This window comes from Epinephelus moara, chromosome 13 (assembly GCF_006386435.1).
Source record: "Epinephelus moara isolate mb chromosome 13, YSFRI_EMoa_1.0, whole genome shotgun sequence".
Taxonomy (NCBI): Eukaryota; Metazoa; Chordata; class Actinopteri; order Perciformes; family Serranidae; genus Epinephelus; species Epinephelus moara.
In genome coordinates this window covers 26,327,982-26,349,863 of record NC_065518.1, presented here as the reverse complement: position 1 = coordinate 26,349,863, position 21,882 = coordinate 26,327,982, and the positions used below count along the sequence as shown (strand labels likewise).

The following is a 21,882-nucleotide window of genomic DNA, read 5'->3' as shown; positions in this document are numbered from 1 at the left end:
TATGACTTTTTTTCATGATTTTTGACAACATGCTATACTATGACTTTTTCTTATGATTTTTGACGACATACTATACTATGACGTTTTTCCACGATTTTTGACGACATGCTATACTATGACTTTTTCATGATTTTGGACGATATACTATACTATGACGTTTTTTCATGATTTTGGACGACATACTATACTATGACTTTTTCATGATTTTGGACGATATACTATACTATGACGTTTTTTCATGATTTTGGACAACATACCATACTATGACGTTTTTTCATTATTTTGACTATGACTTTTTTTATGATTTTTGATGACATACTATACTATGACATTTTAAGATTTTTTCCATTACACTATACTATGACATTTTGTCATGATTTTGAGGACATACTATACTATGACATTTTGTCATGATTTTGAGGACATACTATACTATAACATTTTGTCATGATTTTGAGGACGTACTATACTATGACCTTTTTTCAGGATTTTTGACAACATACTATGCTATGACTTTTTTTCAGGATTTTGGACAACATACTATACTATGACTTTTTTTCATAATTTTGGACAACACACCATGCTATGACTTTTTTTCAGGATTTTGACGACGTACTACACCTTGATTTTTTTTATGATTTTCGATGTCATACTATACTATGACATTTTGTCATGATTTTGACGACATACTATACTATGACGGTTTTTAATGAGTTTTTATGCCATGTTAAACTATGACTTTTTAAGGCATTTCTTAACGACATACTATACTTTGACTTTTTTTAATGGCATTTCTTATGACATACTATGCTATGGCTTTTTATTGCATTTTTTGTGACATACATACAAAAAACATCACTCAGTGCACATTGTTGATGTGTTTTTAATATATTTTTGACAACAATGGAGGTCTTGGTATGGCACAGCAGAGTAAATTATACAAATTCAAATTTCTTTTGAACTTTACAGTTTTAAAAAAAGTTGTGATTTTAGACCAATGCATCCTTTAATCTTTATTTTCCCATCTTTAAGTAAGTATTGTTTAGCAAAAGTACTCTTGTCTTGTTACACTCATATATTCTGTTTGTCCATCGGTGTGTACAGGTTTCTTTTGGTCGGGACTTCGAGCAGCAGTTGAGCTTCTGTGTGGAGGCCAGAGCCACCTTCTGTAACCTGGAGTCAGTGATGGTGCAGCTCATTCATGTCAGTACAAATCTTTGTTTGTATGTTCAATTTGTGTGTGATATCCACACACACACACACACACACACACACACACACCATCCTCACTGTCCACCTTGTCATTTCCAGACGGTGAACCAGCTGGCGATGGAGACCAGCAGGGTGATGAGAGGAAATCACTCACGCAAAACAGCGGCCTTTGTCAGGGTGAGTCAACACAAGCAGCATCTGATCACTGCAGGCCACCATTCCTTCTTACAGAATGAGATCTCAGCATTTCCTGAGAAACACTGAGCCCAGCGTCGGCTTCAAATGTCAGATGCTTATTTAAACTTATCCCCCTCTCTCTTCCAGGCGTGTGCTGCCTACAGTTTTATCACCATCCCGTCTCTCAGCAGCATCTTCAGTCGTCTCAGCCTCTATCTGCTCTCTGGTCAGGTTGCGTTAGCAAACCAGTGTCTCTCCCAGGGTGAGCAGCTGTTTCCTTTCACAGTTTAAACGAGGAGTAAAAATGCAGGTCATTATTTTGTGTGTAAAATCTGAGGTAATGATTCATTTCGCTTTGTAACAGCAATTCCTAACATTATTTATCTGCCTCTGACTTTTCCCTTCTCTCCTTTTATCCCAATCATTTACTTATTTCCCATCCTTCCTCCATCTTTTCCCCCTCCATCCTTTCTGCACCTCCAGCGGATGCTTTCCTAAAGGCAGCAGTCAGTCTTCTTCCAGAGGTTCCTCGCTCCATCAGCGTGGAGGGAAAACTTCGCTCTTCTGAGACCTTCCTGCTGGACTTTATCAACAACTTCCTGGCTACACTACTAGTTGTCCCGGTAAGACAATCCTCTCCAGAAACAGAAAGAAGAGATATATCGCCCAAAACTGAAACATTTTAGCTTTTCCTCATTTTTCTCTTCAGACAGCTCAATTAAAACTTAGAGAAGTGCCAAACCATCAGGCTGGTCTCCCTAAACTCCCAATATGTATGTGTGAATATTCTTGCAGGACCATCCAGAGCATGGCGTGCTCTACCTTGTCCGCGGTCTACTCAACATGGTACAAGATTACACCTGGGAGGAAAACAGCGACGCCAAGGTGCGGGTCTACATCAGCGCTCTGCCCCTGCTGGCTGCCATGGGCCAAGAAACCTACCTCTACTCCATCCCTAAAGGTAAAAATATCAATGATATTGATATCAATGATCACTTATATTTAGATCTAAAAAAAAAAAACAGGAATTTTTATGTTATCTTTCTCCTCTTTCGTGGTCTCAGTGGACTCCAATGAGACACTTTATGGAGGAGACCCCAAGTTTCTATCAGAGATCAACAAGCTGTGTGAGACTCTGATCGGACAGATTCTGGACCACCTGAAGGCACTCAGTCGGGATGAGGTGAGGCAGAAACGGCTCACTGCCACCAAAAAGACCACAGCGCTTCTTCTCCTCTCGTGCATCTTTTAAAATGTTTTCCTCAGAAGCTAATTTCTAGCTAGTAACTAAAACACTGCTTTCTTCTCGCCCTCTTGCAGCAGAGCACACGGCGTCAAGGCGCTCTGGCCTTTTCCCTGTTTGGCGTCCTGCTCGCTCACGGTGATCTGAGGAACAACAAGCTGAGCCAGCTGGCTGTCAACCTGTGGAACCTCAGCCACAAACACGGATACTGTGAGACTCGAGTTTCGGTGAGGGAGACATTTTACACTTTTCTAAAGCAGCTGCACCCAGACTTATTTAAATTGATGCTCTACTTGTTAATTTCAGCAAACATGCTTTGTGTGAACGCAGCCTGTCTCTTCTCTCTGCTCCAGGTTCGGACTCTGGAGTACATCAAACACCAGGCTCAGCAGGCCGACATGAGCCACCTGTTGGATACAGTCCAGAGGCTGCAACTGCAGTCCCGCACCTGAACGTAAACCTCAACATCATCTGTAAAATGTCTGTGCACTAAGTTTCTGTGAAGCACAAAGAAAAAGAAAAAAAGGCCTGAATGTATTTTGTGTGAGGACACTTTATGAAGATTTAACTTTACATTTTGGCACTAAATATTTACAGTTAGTTTGGACCAATAGGAAAGACCCAAAATTGATACTTTAAGACTGAACTGAAAGCTGTTTGTGTGCCAAAATTCCATTCAATGTACAATAGCATGTCATTAAACTATCGTAGAACATTAACCTGCACTGAAACCTTCAAGGAAACTCTGTGAGGTTTTGTTTGTTGCTCCTGTTCAGTGTCACAACCTGGGGGTACGTAAAATAAACTATGCGACAAAACTGTTAAATGAATGAACAAATTATTCAAAGTTTACAAAGGAAGTGAAATGACATTCCTCTGCATGTTTTCCTGTGTTCTGTTAAGTCACAAGCTGCTGACTTCTCTACAAAAAGAACACTGCAAGCAAGCCAATATGCATCAGATCTGCTGCAGATTAGGCCTAATTTTTCTGTTGAACTAAAATGGCTTCAAATTCTGAAAAACGTGCCACAGTCCAAAACATAATTTTAAGCAGTGATACATCTGTCAGAACTGTATTTTTGCTGTCATTTGCACCGGTCACTGCAGTGTTCCCCTGCATATCAAACAAAGTTAGTTATCTTTGACTGAACTTACACCACAACTGCTCTCTGTATTGCAACATTATGTATTTTCAATGTGTCTTCTTCATGCATTTGTAGAAATAAACAATCATTCTGCTTTATATTTAAATACCGGTCTTAAGTATGAGTTGATTTCTAACCTGTTGATTAAAGTACAATGCAAATGTATTACATGTCTTGCTTATTAAACATCTTGTCAACTGAATAGTAATTGTTTTGGTATATATATTTTTAGTCCTAGCTGGGGGGTGGAAGAGGTCCGGTTTGGGAACCTCAAACTTGCGTCTCTGTGTTTTGCAGATGATGTGATTCTGTTGGCTTCATAACATCGTGATTTCCATCATGCACTGGGACGGTTTGCAGCCGAGTGTGAAGCGGTCCAAATCTGAGGCCATGGTACTCTGCCAGAAATCGGTGGATAGCCCCCTCTGGGTTGGGAGGGAGTGAGAGAGTTCAAGTATCTCTGGGTCTTGTTCACGAGGGTTAGGGTGAGATGGATCGGCAGTTTGGTGTGGCTTCTGCTGTGATGCGGGTGCAGCGCTGGACCGTTGTGCTGAAGAGCGATTTACTGGTCCATCTACGTCCCAACCCTCACCTATGGTCATGAACTCGTGAACTGGGTAGTGACCGAAAGAATGAGATCGCTACAAGCGATTGAAATGAGTTTCCTCCGTGGGGTGGCTGGGCTCAGCCTTAGAGATAGGGTAAGGAGCTCAGACATCTGGAGGGAGCTCGGAGAAGAGCCGCTGCTCCTTCACGTCGAAAGAGGTCAGTTGAGGTGGTTCGGGCATCTGATCATCTTCCGGGCACGTCCCACTGGTAGGAGGCCCCGGGCCAGACCCAGAACACGCTGGAAGGATTATATATCTCATCTGGCCTGGGAACGCTTTGGGGTCCCCCAGGGGGAGCAATTTGGCAATTTGGGTTTTCTATCCTCGCACCACATGCAGCAACTTTGTTCATACCCTCAATAAAAAGCGATAAAAAAGTGGACAGGACAATGTTTGTTTCAAGACATTCTCAAACTCTTCTCAGTTGTAGTTTATTTACTTGATTAGTGAATCATCTGAAAGGCAAACACTCCTCTTTAGTTCTGAAAGGAAAAATAATAAAAAACAAAAGCGTGATGACACTGACAAAGGGCCTTTGGTCACACCTTTTTCACTGCCAATAATGAAAGGAGAAGTCCAACAAAACTGACTTTCAGGTTGGCAAAAAAGAAGTTATGACACTGAATAATAAAAGGTGTGTGATATGAGTAGCAGAGCATGTTGCATGAAATGACTGATGTCATAGGAAATGTGAACTGTTGAGGAACCTAAAAGTCAGTTTTGCCTGGATTTCCCTTCAGACCTCAGTGATGCAGCGGAGGGACCAGCAGGAGGAGCCGACACCAGAAATGAACACAATACTGTTAAAGCTGAGTTATTTAAACATTTGTTTGTAGTTTATTATTTTTCAGTCTCTGATGAACGCTGCTGTTAACCCTTCCACTGCCACACCACTGGTTTCTTTCTCTGTATCATCGATACCAACGTTAGATAGATGTAATCACAGCAGAGCATGTTTACATTCACAACCCGACACAATTCTATCTGTCCTTCTGTCGCACTACGACATTGAGCCAGCCGGTCCCGTACGGTGTGCCAAAATGGCCAATATTGAAGTTTATGAAACAAGTAATCATGAAAATAAATGTTTAAAAGGGACCCAACTAACCTGTGATGTTTTAATTAATGTATTAAATTACCTAACTTTCATGGAATTATTTTATCCTTCTTAAATTATTCATTAATATAAATAAACCTAAAATTATATTCCCTGAAAATCTGTTGAGTTTTACCAGTCTTTAAATATTTTACTCCACTGATTCATACAATTATTGTCATTTTGTATTTAGTATTGACCATTTTGGTGTTCCATAGTCCCACACAGATAATTACACAGAAGTAAATAAACATTCCTCTACATTGGAAGACCTCTGGACTTTTCTAGTAACCTAGCATTAAATTAAAATTTGTCTTCACATGGGGGGGTATGACCTCTTTTAAGATTATCTGGAGCACAGTTAGGACTTTTTTGTTTTGTTTTTTTAAATCCTAAAACTGACAAGACCTAGACCGATCGAATGTCACTACGAGGACAAAAAGAAGATCGAAAGATGAGAACAAAGAGTTGAGAGGAGCAAGCAGTGTATTCTCTGAGGACTGATAACACTGATAAACAGTAGCTATTGTTGAAATCACGCTTCTGAGTGTGCACTGGCTGAACTGATGTTGGAGTGCCACTTAAAAAAGGGAATATAAGGAAAAGGAAGGGCTGAGCCAGGCACAGTCAGGCAACCAGCTGCTTTAGCTATTAGCCTTTTGAAACATGAAAAGCAAAATTCACTCCAACAGAAAGATTTTCACAGTGTCTCATTTTGCTCCTCTAATAAAGATCACTTAACAGACTTGGACGGTAACCCAAGCTTAGACTTTTTATGTTTCACAGCGACATGTAGACCAGCACCCAGAGCCAACAACCAGCCAAACACACACTCTAAGTGCTTCAAACACCTCATCGCCTGACTGTTTTAATGACCTGGCAGCTGTTAAAAATGCCAAAATTAGACTTTTCCTCACAATTCCTCTCGAAGATGCAAACAGCAGTTCAGCGAGTGCACAGTGAAAAGCGGGACCTCGACAATGGAGCAACTTGTATACAGACAACTGTGTGTTTGCAGTAACTTAAATAGAAATGACCCGTGGAGGAGACACTGAGCAGAAAGGGTTCGTCTGGTTGATATTCAAAGTGTAAGATGACCTCTGATAATAACTTACAAAGAGCTCTGTTGTCTTTTTGTCCATATTGCTAAAGGACAAACAGATGAGAACATGACAGATGGCATTAACTACATTTCATTATCTACTGAAAGCCGAGTTTTAACAGAGAAAGCTGCTGAAAAATGCAAACAGCAACACCGTGGCTCTGATGGAGCTCTGTGTAACTGGCAAAGAAAACAGTTGAGTAATTGTAGTGAGCTGTGTAAACCCTCTTATAATGATGTCATCAGCGACATCATGAAGAGGGTTTGCACTTGTGAAACTATCCTCTCCACTGAGGACAGTTTGTTTAACATCATACACCCTAAACAGAGAGAGAGAGTCCCACACTAACAAAAAATAATGATTAAAATAAAATAATATAATAATCTAACAATATTTCAACTCGGGAAGAGTTTGCAGTTTGGCGCAGTCAGTCCCGGCAGTGCTGAGAGGGATGTTTTTGGCGGCCTGATACTTGCTTGGATTTTAAGACTGAATGGGTGGAAAGGGGTTTTTTGGAAACAGCACGCCTCTGGAAACACGGACCGGCGCCTCGCCCCGCCCTCGTTGTGGAGGTGAAGGAGGGAGGCTGCGTGGTCTTCCTCTTTTTTTTGTGTGTGTGTGTTCGTTTGTTCTCTTTGTCCTGGGGCAGGCTCAGTCCAGCTCTATGGGGCTGCTGTCCTCCTGGGCTTCCTCGGCTCCGTCGTCCTCCTCTCCCGAACCCATCAGGCTGTTCAGCAGGTTTCCTGCAGGGTGCAACACAGCGATTAATATTCTGTGTAGAGATGTCTTTTTCAAAAGGTGTTTGAATGTTCTTTGTAGCTATTTAACAGAATAGTTAGGACACTTTGGGAAATACACTTGCTCAATTTCTTGCAGAGAGTTAGGTGAGAAAACTGATATCACTCTCACAGCTGTACGGAAATATACAGCTGGAGCCAGTCAGCTTAGCATGAGCACAGCTAGCCTGGATTTATTCAAAAGGTAACAAAAATGCCTACCAGCACCTCTTAAGCTCACTACACCTACACTGCTGTAATGGAAATGTATACTCTTATTTACTGCTTGTATTATTCTACTGTTCATTTCTTATATGTCATATATTTATAAAATATGTTTAAGTGAGATCTGTGTTTCAACTCCTAAGTGTGCAGGTCAGCTCTCAGGCCAGTTTGACTTTTGGTGTGCAGAAATCTTAGAGAAGCTCTTATCTTGTCCCCATCACACAAATTAGAAAACTCTCTAGGAGGAAAGCTAAGACAGACAAGCGTCGTCTTTATGAGAGCGTGTGTTGTTGAAACAGAGAGGATCTCTGTTAAAACAGCTTTCACTTTTTTTCTGTCACTGCTGGGAGGCAAATCTGTCGATGAAGGTTTGAGTACAACATTATTTGGCAGTTTTTGGTCATGTTAAGTTGTGAGCTTTGTATGTAATAAAACTCTTATAAAACTACTTTTAAGAATTCACCTGACAATAAGACTACAGGGAGCCACTGCACTCAGTCTAAAAGACTGAATCACAAGCTTATTTACGATAACTTCAGGGTAGAAAACCCTCGCGTAACGTTCATTAAAATCAAATTGCGCTGAGCAAATGCTGCCTCAATTGGTTTATGTATTTAATTAGCCGCATGTCGTCTCAGATCATACAAGGAACAAGACCTAACATTAAACTCAGTGACACAATCACAGGTGATCAGGGAACTTCTGTGTAAACAATCCTTAACATCAGCTCAAATAAGTGTTTGTTCACTCACCTAGCAGCCCACCGTATGATGGAGACTGTTTGGGTGGAACACCAAAGAAAAGCTGTCCTATTCTGTCGAGATACTGAAGAGCAAGAAGATATCACAGAGAAAAGAGGTAGAGGAGGACAGAGAGACAGGGTTGTGAATAAGACACGTTACAAAATTACAGCCAAAATATGTTTACATGGACTGAAATTAGGGGTGTGACGTCATGGCCTAGACTAGCTCTATATGAAAAATGTCTTGAGATAACTTGGACTGCGATAACGGTTATGATTTGGCACTTCATACATAAAACTGACTTGACTTTCATAACTTTTCCAGGAATTTCACAACTTTGGGAACCCTGATAATACATATGGTATACACATGGTGCATTGCAGCTGCTGTTACATTACTGAAGGCCATTTCATACATGATTCATGGGAAGAAATACCTGAGCACTAACACTCACCTCATTATACATGGGGTCCCTCTTCAGGGAAGGTTGATATTGCTCACATAACACTGTGAAAACTGTTAATTTACCCCTGAAGAAATAAAGAGAAGAAACATTCTTTGAGTGGTGTACATTATTATCCTAAATCCATTTTTCTAACACAAACATTTAACTACTGTAAAGCACTCCAGGAACAAGCTCAGCAGTAGTTCAGATAATGTTATACTTAGGCTCACAACATGGAGAGGTAGTCTGTAGTTGCTGCACAAAATTCGTCATAATCAAATGAGATTAATGCTGCAGTAGGAGATCAGCTAATGCTAGCTTAATTAGCTTATTACACGCTCAGGACTGCTGAAGGAGTCTGTGCAGATATACAACAGAGTGAGACATTATATATAAGACATATGTGGCAGGTCTTAATGAAGTCAGTATGTATATCTAGTGTTAAAGTGTTATCACAACTCACCCATCCACTGCCAGCAGCAGAAACCAGATAAAGTTAAGTAGAGGCTGGACGAAGGGAGGGCCCTTCTCTATGGACGGGTGTTTCTCTGTGTATGTGCTGAACACCACGGAAGCGCTGTTTTTGTTCTTTAAGCAGAGGAACCTGGAGGGTGGAGGTTCAGAGAGGGAAAGGACAGAAATAGATAAAGGACGAGGGATAAAAACAGAAGGAGAAGATGGGAGAGAAAGTGTGACACAGATAAGAGAGTGAGAGACGGTAGACCAGAAACACAGAGAGATCAAAGGCACTTTAAAGAAACTGCTGACAGACAGAAAATGGATCTGACTGCAGGACAAACATGCAGGAGGAGGATGCATCAATACCGCTTTCTCCACTGCACACTCTGAAAGCTACACCTTAAATCTAACAAACAGGTCAGCTTACATTTACTGACATTACAGACTACAGCTGCACTAGAATTTTTTTTAACTAAACATGGAAAGTCATTTCTGCTTTTATATTGCATGACATCACAAACAAATATTTTCACTTACTGTAGGACGGCCTGCGCCACAAACATGTCGACCTCGCTGCGGAAGCCTCGTGACGCTGAATACTCCACCAGCATCTGTGCACAGCCCTCCCCGTCAGACGAATGCAGGAAGTGGTAACGAGATTCACTGTAGTTTTGCTCTGAATACACAGAAATATAAAAAAATATATATATATTTTAAACAAATAGGCATTTCACTCCTTGAAAGACAGTCCCTTCTTCAAACTGGGCTGTCTATGCAGTAAAAAGACACAAATACTTTTGAAATTGGTGCTACATGACCAAAGAAAACGCTGTGACATCGGCTTTTGCTTAAGAGCTACCAAACTACACCAACCAATTGAATCTCTGCGCAGAAGGAAGCATGCATCACTGCTAGTTCAACTTGCACCACTCAGCTAGCTCAGCCTAGGTCAGCTGAGGAGGACACCATTAATGTTTACATCTCACGCTGTCACGAGCATGAGCCTCTCGTCCATGAGTAGATGCACACTTCCTTCTGCACTATCATGCAGCTGGCAGGTGTAGTTCAGTAGCAAGAAAATAGTTCCTACATGAAACTGCTCACAACAAAGACTGTGGATTATCTTGAGGAACTGGGTCATGATTTCTGGAAAGAGACATTGTTTTTCGAATTTATTTTGTTGGTGCTTTGAGCACCGCAAGCCGAGTGCCATCTTGTTCCATTACAGTGGAGAGAAGGCATACATCTCTATGACTGATACCTCCAACACTCGGCAACTCACACTAAAACAATCTAGATTGATAAACAGCACTACAGGTAAGAGGAAAAATACATATTTTTGATTTGGGGGGTGAACTGTCCCTCCAATTTTTATACAGGGACAGGGCAGCTTGCACATTAGGAACAGTATCAAGGGGAACACACACCCTTAGCACACACTGAATATGGTCTACAGACAGAAGAGTCAAACTATGGAAGCTGGAATGTGCCAATTTTGGGAATAAAACAAGTGCTTTCCTTAGGTGTTATCAGGTGACAATGCTGAGAAAGAGGACAGTGGCCGATCATGATGAGGGTCAGCATGCATCCTAATGCTACTGGTGTGTGAGCTTACAAAAAGTTGTGGGTGATTTGATGCACTCCATACCCTACCATTGTGTGTTGGATTTGTTGGCTTGTTTATGTTTATGTATGTGACTGAAATAGATATTTGGATAATTGAAGAAATTATGTGAGAGACTCAAATATTTTCAGTTTATCACCAAACATTTGCTTTTTCCAGCCTCTTAATCTGTTTCATCAATAAATCCAGTATTTATTGTGACCTGTGTTACACATTTGTTACTATCCTCCACACTTTATAAACTAAATGATTAACTGATTACCTTTCCACAAGGTGACAGCTAGCAGCTGATGTAGTTTTGGGTGGCCCAACTTGCCGGACCCTCCTGTGGACCATTTCAAGGCTCTGGACACAAACGCTACTCTCTCTGGAGAGTTCGGGTCCATCGGGCTGAACAGCTTAGCCAGGCATTCTGTTCAACAAACACACACACACAACCCCAACAAAAATCAGAGAATGTCCTTTCTACGCCCCTCCTCGTGAAAGGCGAACTTCTCTAAATGACATGATGATGTAATGCTGCAGCATTTACAAGTGATTAGAGATGCCCCAAACAGAGTCGGGAGATCAGCAAAGTAGTAGTATCAGTAAAGGTCAATCAATAATGGATCTGTACTGGCTATATATGTAAAGCACAATCCATCACCCACTGTACTCTGGGTATGCCAGCTGTTAAAAATGCCTCACTGCATTCAAGACTAGTACTTATTAATCAGGACATATTGTAAATATATATGTTATAATGTTCATGTGTACTCTTTATACATTTCAACTTTGGCTCTTTTTGCAGTGGTTACATTGTTCTTGTAAAGCCTCATTCGCCTCCACAAAAAGCTAAATCTATTAGCTTTTACTTTGCTCACTGACAATGAAATAATCAACTTTAAAAGTTGAAATTTAAAGTGCGCCATAGTTGTGTTTTGAAGCCGTGTTAATCTTGCTGTGAAAAGTGCTGTCTGTTGGTTTAACAATTAGTGCAGTAACAATATGAGGACATATTTCTAGGAGTGTAATGATCTATCAGTCTTGATTAATATATAAATTCAATGATACAATACTATCAATGCAAAGTGAAAACATCAATCCATATCATCTTTAGGATACTCCTTTATTTTGAAATTCTGTGTCACTGCCAAACAGCACCAGGCAGATAATGGCAGCAGCCAAGAAAAAGATGAAGAGGATGACATTATTTACTCTGGAATAAATCAGCAGTGTGGAAATATTTTGGATTTCAGTAAAAACAGAGGTCAACAGACAAAGCTTTTGTCATGTAAACAATGCCATTACGAGATAAAACACAATGTACCTGCTCGACCAGGCAACTCACTCTGCTAACTTCTTATTACAGCAACATTAACTGTTCCGTTTCAACAATGTTTGGCTGAAAACAAACATAAAAAAAACAAAAAAAACGTGCATGCAGGCCAAAATTCAACTGTGCTGTTCTTTTGGGAGACACAGTGACTTAAACCAATGGTGAGTAAGAAAGAGTATAAATAATACATGTCATTTGTTATGTAAAAGTGGAGAAAAAGTCTGCTAGCTGCGAGGCTAATTTATGCAATGTAAAAGTGCTGAAGCTCATTATTGCTGACCAGCAAAAAAAAAATTATTTAGCCTATGAACCTTGAAAGTTATTACTGTGCTACGGCCAAAAGCAAAACAGAAAGGAGTAGCTGCTTCTTCTGTAACTGACTGTGTTAAATGGGCAGATGATATCGTCTCATTGGTCGCACACCCCTGAATTCCATGGTATTGAAATCATGTCATGGCAGAATTTGTGATATCAGCAAATACTGAATCACTGTCCAAAGAATCAATATAATATCGCATCATGATGAAACCAGTGATTTACAGCCCTACAAATTCCCCAAAGCAGCTGATGTAAATATGACTCTCTTTCACACAAAAAAAAAAGACAGTAGACATGAAAGCACAGCATATCTGGAAACTATCTATTCTCACCTTATTACAAAGCAATAATACAGTTTAGTGAAGGTACTCTTTCACAGACTGAAGGCTGTCACTTACCTAATATTTCATCATCAACTTTTGCCTCAGATTTCTCCAACACCTCCAGTACCAGCATGGACAGGTCTGCTGCACTGTTTTGCTGGAGATGAAAACACAATAAAGTGTATATTTTATTCCATATTTTTCAAGGAATTAGGTGTTTTACATGAGCAACTTGGGGGCTGGGAGGATAAGCTTAATTAAGCAATCTATCTACCTTAGATTAGGGCTGGAAACCTGATAATCTGTGTGCAGCAATAGTGCAGCTACTCTGAAAACAAGTTCATATACCAATGATGTAATACTTGGGAATAGTCTTGGTCTCGAGACCCCTTTTTTTAAAGTCTCTGTGTCATCTTGGACTCGACTGCATTTTTACTTGTTCTTGTCTTAGTCTCAGACAAAGAGGACTCAAGATTTTATTTCAAGACTGGACAGGGCACCAGTCATTTGTTTTTATGGAAATGTGGATCTTTCAGATCAGTTTGAGGATAACTACGGTTTGCATGTCTAGATTTTATCACAAGTGTGTCATGCTGTGTGGATCTTGCACTGGGCTGGTCTTGGTCCTGTCACAGTCTCGATACACTCTGGTCTTGGTCTCAGTTTAAGTGGTCTAAACTACAAAACTGTTATGTACAATGTGAAGAGTGAAAGTTTCATTCTTACATACACCGTGTCACTTGTGAATGACAAGTTTATAGACACTACTCTGGTATTACAATCATACTAAAGTAGACAAACACAGTTGCCCAACAAACCTACTTTGGAACATGACATTTTAATTTCTCTGTCGAGGGTGTTTCCATGAACATGTGTACACCTGACATTTAACACTTGGTGTGGGATACACCAGATCAGCTACTCCGGCAGAAATCTAGTGTAGTACGTACCTGATTATAGCTGAAGAAGAGTAGAGCGCCATTGTACATCAGCTCCCTGGCCTCAGCATGTTTTGCCTGTGCCATGTACCTGATGGAGGACAGGAGCCCCAGCGTTACACATGAAGTATTATCCCTTATCGGGACAGACACAAAGTTTGTTTGCGTCACTCAAGACTATTCCCACACAGGGCTGCAAGATAAGATATGTGCACGCTGGCTTTGCTTGAGGTACAAAACAAGGTATCATGAGTATTGCAATGTGTATAACAACTTTCCTGAAGACCACAGAGCAGCTGCAACATTTTTTTTTATTTTTTCCATCTTGCCTTTATGAGGAATTTATTGCAAACATGACTGTTAGTCATGAGAAATAGCAAGACAATGACAAAGAGGCAGGAGGATAATAAACCCACTCTGCAATGAAGGAGGACTGGCTTTCACTGGTCTGAATTCAGAACAAATCACCTTCTTTGGTTAACTATGCTCCAGGCAGATATCCAACCAGTATAGCAGCACTTCTAATCTATTCATTACCCAAAACAGCATCCAGTTTTCTCCTGGTATGCAACCACTGATGGGTGTGTGAATGTTCCTTAATGAAATAGACAGACGCTAGAAAAGAGACCGTAACTGATAACTGCCTTATCCTAGATTCGGCAATTTTGACTACAGACCATGTAAGCATAACCAGCTGCAAATCTAGATTAAATAAATATACTTGACAGTGGGCAATTACATGTCTAACGTTAGTCATAGATAACGTTAGCTAGCTCAGACTGCGGCGTTGCAGTATGTTGCTATCTGGCTAAATGCTAACACAGCTGGACAGCTTCAACAGATGTTTAGGAAACGACAACAAAGCAGTTAGCCGCTACAATCTGTTAATTCGCACTTTAAGTGTTTTTCCATTAGCGTTTAAACACTGTCTTGCATCAATGACCCAGCTAATTCTGCTTCGGCTATCATTGGTTGTGTTGCTGAACACGTAGCTAGCTAACTAGCCGTAGTTAGCAGTCCCATTTTGTGTTTGTTGAAGATTGACAGCGCAGCTGTCCACAGGAACAGCCGGACCAACATGAGTGGGTGGGTCCGTGGTGGTATTCACCCAATCACAAACGGACAGGCATAGAAGCAAGGTTGACAGTGGAATGATCTGGAACAGGTAGGCCCCAAAACCAAATGACAATTACAACTGCACCTAGTGACATGAAACGGAGCCTTACCTAAAAAATAAAGTCCTGTACATCTGATGTGCTTCATAGTAATCCCCTTTTTCTACACTGGCTCGCAGTTTTCCTTCCACCCGTTGTACGCCTCCACGGTTTCTGGCACTGGAGCACCTCAGAGACTCCTGCTCAGACATCGTCGTTGCTCCGCAGCAGCGCTCGAGCCAAGTGTTGACAGTGGGAGACCGGAAAGCTTTAAATAAAACAGACCCTCCCCGCTTGCCGTACCCGGCGTGTTGTGGTTATGGGTTGGGAGATAGTGGCAACACAGTTTATGAAACTTGACCAGCTAAGCACCATTAAAGCAGCATGGACATAGTAAGGTTAGAGGAAATAAGACTGTGTGGTTAGTGAAGTGGTCATGATCACATGGTTTCGTGAGGTTTGTCTGAGTAGACTCTCCCTCGAGCCAAGTATTATTTATTCCCTACTGTCAGGGACGACCCTAGACGTATGGGAGGCCCAAAGGATTTGGTTTTGGGGCCCCTCTTAATGTAACATGTTGTCATTTAACATGGCACTGAACCAACTTGCATCTTGCAAATATTATGCAAATAGAACAAGCATGTAAAGACTAAAGTGGGATCTCATAATTGCAACACTAAGTTTAAACAGTAGGTACACAGTAAATTCAGTATTTTCTCCATTACCACCTAAAGATGATGATGATCCAGCATATCGTCTACTGTCAAACTTAAGCACATCACCTGTAAAGTATAGAAAACATTTTCTTTTATAATTTTAAAATATAAAATACTATTTATACTGTCTCAGCAAGCATTTTATATATTCTTGATAATATGAGAGATTAGTGAAAAATATTTTATTATTAGTTTAAGAAGATAGAGTAGCAACAAAATAATTGATGTACAAAATAATTGATTTACAGTTTACCTTAAAATATTCAGTAAAAACTAAAATGAAATTATCTCTCATTTCTTTAGTTTGTAGACAACAACAGTAACTCAGAGTGAATTCAGATTCTGTATACAATATAAATAGTACAACAAAATAAAATCTACCAAGAATTACACATTTAAACAGCTCCCAAGTACACAAAATGCCCCCTGGGATTTATTCATATAAATCAACAGGTGATTTCCTTCTTTTTTAGCAAAAATCCTGAATGATTGAGTTAGGGGTTTTTTTTCACCTGGACCTTTATGCTCTGCCATTTATCCTCTAAAAATCACGCTGTAACCTCTGACAGGCTGTTATGCTACAATGGCTATTGCACATTCACATATATGTAGTTTTTTGTTGAGCCAAACATCATGTATGTTTAAATTACCAAAGGTTTATGACAAAATCCTTTGACGACACCAGCTCCCTTTCTCTCCCTTTGTGCCGCTGCCAGAGGAGCCGCTGAATGAGTTCCCTCTAAGCTGTAATTTGCTAAAAGAGTCTGAGAAGTCCAGAGCTGTTCATAAAACATTGAGGACGCCACAGTTAATATTTCACACTACTGAAGCTGTTCTTCTTTTTGGAACCACAGCGGAGTCGGTAATAGTTTCGCTTTTAGCCATGCTTGTTGTTGCTGTGGATATGACGTCATTATATAAACAAGTCAGAACAACTTAACAAATCATCAGTGTAATTAAAGAAATTTGTTTTTGTGACATGCTGATGTTGTAACCACATTTTAGCTAGTTAAAAAAAGAGGGTGAAAAGAGGTCTTAGACGTTCAGGCCCAGTATCAACTAGTTTTCAACTAGTGTTGAAATCCGGTTTGGTGCTCAGTGGGATGGCCAGGCTGAACACTTGATGGTTATTATTTACTGACAGATGTGCATAGAAACTGCCCAGTATTCTCAGCTAATCAACATTTTAAATTCAATACTCAATGTCAATCCATTGCTTTCCCTCTTGCATTAATTCAGAGCTTTAACTAAACTTTGACTTAGAGAGGAGATAGTCATTGTATTATTGTAAAATTATGTGTGTGTAACATTGACACCTGAGTGAGCGTAGGGCTGCCTGGCTCTGCTTGTGGGACAGGGTTAGGGGTTATGGTTAGTGCTATTAGGGGCCTCTGGTGGCTTATGTGTTAGGCCAGCTCTACCTATTATTCATGATAGGGGAAAGAGAACACTATTAAATGTGTCACTTTATGTCCTCAAAAATCACATTTTACTGAAAAATAACACAAGTACTGTGCCTCCGCTGTAAGAGACGGTGTGTCAATAGAAAACAACCAGTAAATAAATCTGTTCCATAAATCTGTGTTCTTTATTCAGCAGCGGGGGGAAGCTGGCCTAAGGCATCAAATGTGCTAACACTGATATATAAGCTGCCATGTGATAGACATGGCATTAAAGTTATCTACCTTATTCCTAGCCCCCATGATACCTTCTATGAATTACTGTTCATGGCACTGTTCCAATGGTAACAGTGCCATGAATGGTACACTAATCCTCTTTCCTAATGTGACTGGAAAATAAAAAATGGAAAACACCACCTGTTCATCTCAGATGGGAAAGTGTGATCATACCTCTGCCATCTCTGACAGCCATCTCAAAGCATTGGTCGTTTGCCTTTTTAACCAAGCGTGTTAGCAATTAGCTTGCCTTCTAAAAGAGAATTTCTGATTTCTTAAAACTCATAAACAGACACTAACACATTCGGGGAACATAATTCTGTATTAATTTAAGCTCATGTAAAGTGAATACACGTAATGTTTACCAGCTAATGCTAATGTAGCTAATGCTAAAGGAACTGCCATTGGTGGTTGGCCACCAAGATTAGCCACTGGGTCTAAGTGTGAAGGGGGGAAGAGAGAGAGGGAGTGACATGCATCAAAGGGCCACAGGCCGGAGTCGAGCCCGGGCCACTGCGGCAACAGCCTTGTACATGGGGCGCCTGCTCCACCACTAAGCCACCGACGCCCCTGGTTAGATACCTGAAACAAGGTCTGTGGTTCACACAAGCTTAAGAGACTTTCACGTTTTGTTCAACGACATAATATTCATCAGTAAATGCTCCACTCATGAACTCTGAAGCTTTTAAGTGTCTTTTACAAGGTGGTTGCTAACAAGTCATCATACTGTGCCGCACTAAAGACAGCTTTACAGGCTTGTTATGGTGTTGATGTTAAGTGACCGTAGCGTAGTTCATTTTTAGCCTAACGTTAGCTTTTTACATGTGGCAGTTGAATTAAGGGTTCAATAATCATGAAAGTGGTGACCATTTGTGAAGATTATCTTGCTGAAAACACATAAGCATCATAAACGTTTGTTTGCCACAAAGCTTATTTTCGGCAATAATCCAAAATCCAATGGAAAAATCCCATAGGCTATTTGATGAGGGAACCAGTGTGATGCTAATTTACGTGTCGGCCTACAGAAAAACGTCCTTTCTGGGGCGCTCTATTGGTGACGTTTCTAATCTAGCTAGCCAACGTAGGTTCGAACCTCAGATTTTAGGGAAGTGCCCAGACATCACCCTCTTAGTAGAAGAATGTGAGAACACCTCATTAGTAACAAACTTTCAGACATTTTAGGGGACATAAATACTTTAACAATGTGATACTTTATTTTGAAAAACTTTCGAAGGTTGAGATGGCCTTTTGCTAAAATATCCACTTAAACTATATAACTTGAGTTAAAAACACAAGCATCCATTTCCCCCAACTGAGTGTCTTTGCCCTAAACACTGGATACCAGCTCCATAAAAGTCAGTTAACAACAGTGCCAATGCATCATGTAAGTCCAGTGGATGTCAGCAGATGGTGCTGTGGTGAAACCTAAATCACTTCACTAGGTAGTATTTAGAGTTTACAGTGATCCAGGCTGTGCATCTCCCTGTCATCCTGAGTCTTCATGTTGGTTAGACACAGTAATTCAGTCCCCTTTCTCCACCCTCTTCCTCTCAGTCTGGCACTTCTTCAGGCAGTCCTCACATAGGGAGCTCTCCTTGACCAGGTAAAGCTGCTCCGTTATCATGAGTGACTTGTGGCCCGGTGCCTTCTCAGTGAGGATGGGGTTCCTGTCCAGGTTGACCTTCTCCAGCTGATTCAGCCTCGCAAGGCAGCCAGGGACACGGGTGAATTGGTTGTCAGAAAGGCCGAGGTGGCGGAGCTCCTTCAGAGCGCCGATGGAGGAGGGAAGAGTTTCCAGCTGGTTGAGACCCAGGTTGAGGGTGTGGAGTTTCTTCAGCAGGCCAAGCTCACTGGGGAGGCTCGTCAGACGGTTGTTACACAGATTCAAAACCAGCAGGTTCTGGAGACGGCCGATAGTCTCGGGGAGCTGCTCCAGCTGCAATAAAAACATTGACACATTTTGTGATTTCAATACTAACTATCCAAGCCCAATTGGAGGTGACTCTGATTGCATTGTAGGGGTTATTTTCTTAGACCTAGGACCCCAGAGCCACAGAGTATATAAAACAGCTGTTTTGTGTCACCAACAAAGGCAAATAGTCAAATAAACCAAAATTATTCTAATAGTTTTCTGTCATACTCACATAGTTGCTGTGCAGATCCAACACCTGGATGCGGATGAAATATTCAATAAAGTCGGGGACCTTTCTGATCAGGTTCCTGCTCAGGTCAAGTTCATCCACATCATACAGCTTCTGGATGCACTTTGGCACCACGGCAACCTCCTTAAAACTGAGATTCAGACGACGTTTACCTTCCAGCGTCAACTCCACACAGTTCTGAGCCACTTTCAGGGTAATGGTTTTACTTTTAGCCTGTTTGTTTTTCTTTCCTTTGGCCATCCTGCTGCACGGAGACACGGGACAGTGACAGGTCTGTAGTTAACAGGGTTCAGTAATGCGCTGTGACGGAGTTGACAGTGGAACCGGTTTGCAAGATTATGTTACCCAACACAGTCCAGCCAACTGAAACAGTAGACAAAGTCCAGTTTTACCTCTCTTCTTAAATATCCACAACATCATCACCGTTGTTCCATGACAAAGTAAATTAACTAAGACTATGTAGGAGTTTTATTCTGGTTTATTTACAATTTGTGATCAGTGTTTACAGAAAAAGAAGCCTTCAAAAACAGAAAAACAGAGTGTTCAAGAATAAAGTCAGTGGTTGGGTGCTTTAAACACATTTCTAATGACACAAATAATTTCATGATCAAGAAACTTTTTAATATCTTACCAGCTTTAATGAGTCTGTCTTCTTCGATCCAGCACACCGAATACCAGGAAGGAGACAAAAAGGACTCCAAACCCATACTGCAACATCAGTGTCACCTAACTTCTTGATCTCTTTCTCCAGCCTGAGAATCACACTCTACATCAAGATTTGAGCTATGAATAAATCCAGTCAGACTGTATTTAAACGAGGCGAGAGCAGACAAGTTGTGCAGTAGCTGTTTGTCATACTGACTCACTTCACCAGACACAGAATCTGTTTTCTTTAGTTCCCAGGCAACTTCTTTGCTCTCAGGAGACTTTATAGCTGTGAGCAGCTACAGCAGGACACTTTGTTCTTTGGGTGAATGTATTTGGAGGAAATTTTGACGGATTACAGTGACTGTTTCTAGGATTATTCTGTTTAAAAAAAAACATTACACATGAAGGTGTTGATGTTGCTCACTGATCCATTACGTAGGCCTGCTACGTGTCTAAGAAAAGCTGGGGGACTGATCTGCTGATCATATAGGATTTTGATTTTAAGTGGACAATTCCAGCAGTCCATAAAACTAAAAGAGGAAAAGTATGCAGTGGATTTTGTACCCTGCTCATGTATTTATTTTTTCTTTTACCTCTTCCAAACCTCATCGTAAAAAAACACACAATTACAGTTCCACTGCAACAATACGTGTATTCACACCTCCATGGGAGTCAACCTACACATTACTTTACATTGGCTTTTTTCAGTCACTGTATACTTGCTATTACAGAAATAATGCTGACATTCTAGTGGCTCATCTACAGTTTGTTTTACACTGCATATTTATGTAATTTTTGTATGTAAAGATTTAAAAAAAAATTTGCTGCAGCCTATTTAGAGATTTCCCTTCATAAACTGGTCCTATATATCCTGCTTGTTGGAAATACACTAGGGTTGTCAGCATTAATGCGTTATTTAAGAAAGTTCAAATTATAAAGCACATTTCTTTGCATCTCTGGTAAGAATTGCTTCACTTTGTTAATGTGGATGCAATGCAATTAAAACTAAACTATTGAAATCAGCAGTTGTGATTAAGAAAAAATTAAATGTTTGACAGCCCTAAAATAAACATATTGGAAGAAAACCTCTGATAATCAAACAGGCCAAAATAAGAAAAATGATAAATCCAAGGCACTCTTCTAAAATATATAAAAAGCTTCAATCACAGGGCTAGTTCATTATGGAACAATAAAAACAGGCTTAAAATCAGCCAACATGTTTTGACCAACACACAGGCCATTTCTAGTTTTATATCTGAAATTACAGCAATGTTTGATTTTTTTTCCTCTCATAATTGATCCCAGAAGTCCCTTATGCTCCACTATTTAGAACAATTTAAATCTGATTTAAATGTTTGTTTATGGTGATTTTTTATTTATTTATTTTTATTTTTTAAAAAGCTAAATAAATTATTTGGAAACATAAAATTCAGTTTTAAGAAGTTACAAATCTTTTTTGCCAATAAAAAATACAACAAAGTTATTATTATCATTAAAAATAATTGTAAAAAAAAAAAAAATACAAATAAAGTTAAGGCTGCAAGCACTGATGAACCTACCTGCATGGGATACAGGCCAGTTGTCAGTTGACACTGTGCGCAGGAGTTATTTCCTTCACTTCCTGTGTCATTGCGAAACATGAAAAATGACAATCAAGCCCTGGCAATGTCTGTCCACCAAAACCCACAATATTCAAAAGAATGCATCATCAACACCTTAAAGTTTTTTTGACCACATTTGAGGTGGATCTGATCAATCTGGTGGGTCAACCCG

General features: G+C 40.3%; 3 protein-coding genes across 3 annotated transcripts in view; 1 reads left to right on the top strand and 2 right to left on the bottom strand.

Annotated features, from left to right (window-relative positions):
* Window positions 1-5,868, top strand: part of vps35l (VPS35 endosomal protein sorting factor like) — a 17,429-nt gene extending 11,561 nt beyond the window's left edge. The window contains exons 23-31 of the mRNA XM_050059606.1: window positions 1,105-1,203; window positions 1,312-1,389; window positions 1,537-1,651; window positions 1,873-2,012; window positions 2,185-2,350; window positions 2,454-2,572; window positions 2,710-2,859; window positions 2,986-3,086; window positions 4,075-5,868. Of these exons, the coding sequence (XP_049915563.1) occupies window positions 1,105-1,203; window positions 1,312-1,389; window positions 1,537-1,651; window positions 1,873-2,012; window positions 2,185-2,350; window positions 2,454-2,572; window positions 2,710-2,859; window positions 2,986-3,084 (966 nt within the window). The 3' untranslated portion in view covers window positions 3,085-3,086; window positions 4,075-5,868. The remainder of the gene's footprint in view (window positions 1-1,104; window positions 1,204-1,311; window positions 1,390-1,536; window positions 1,652-1,872; window positions 2,013-2,184; window positions 2,351-2,453; window positions 2,573-2,709; window positions 2,860-2,985; window positions 3,087-4,074) is intronic.
* On the bottom strand, window positions 4,778-15,170 carry get4 (guided entry of tail-anchored proteins factor 4). Its single transcript, XM_050059607.1, has 9 exons — window positions 14,980-15,170; window positions 13,766-13,844; window positions 12,891-12,972; window positions 11,119-11,268; window positions 9,770-9,908; window positions 9,237-9,377; window positions 8,783-8,858; window positions 8,338-8,410; window positions 4,778-7,327 (listed from the first exon to the last, which is right to left on the bottom strand). The coding sequence occupies exons 1-9, from the start codon at window positions 15,117-15,119 to the stop codon at window positions 7,236-7,238; spliced, it is 972 nt and encodes a 323-aa protein (XP_049915564.1). The 5' UTR covers window positions 15,120-15,170; the 3' UTR covers window positions 4,778-7,235.
* Window positions 15,171-18,525: 3,355 nt separating this feature from the next.
* Window positions 18,526-20,291, bottom strand: LOC126400017 (leucine-rich repeat-containing protein 18-like). The gene is made up of 3 exons (XM_050060419.1): window positions 20,093-20,291; window positions 19,444-19,705; window positions 18,526-19,235 (listed from the first exon to the last, which is right to left on the bottom strand). Exons 2-3 carry the CDS (start codon window positions 19,699-19,701, stop codon window positions 18,822-18,824), a joined length of 672 nt encoding a protein of 223 aa, XP_049916376.1. The 5' UTR covers window positions 19,702-19,705; window positions 20,093-20,291; the 3' UTR covers window positions 18,526-18,821.
* Between the last annotated feature and the right edge of the window lie 1,591 nt (window positions 20,292-21,882).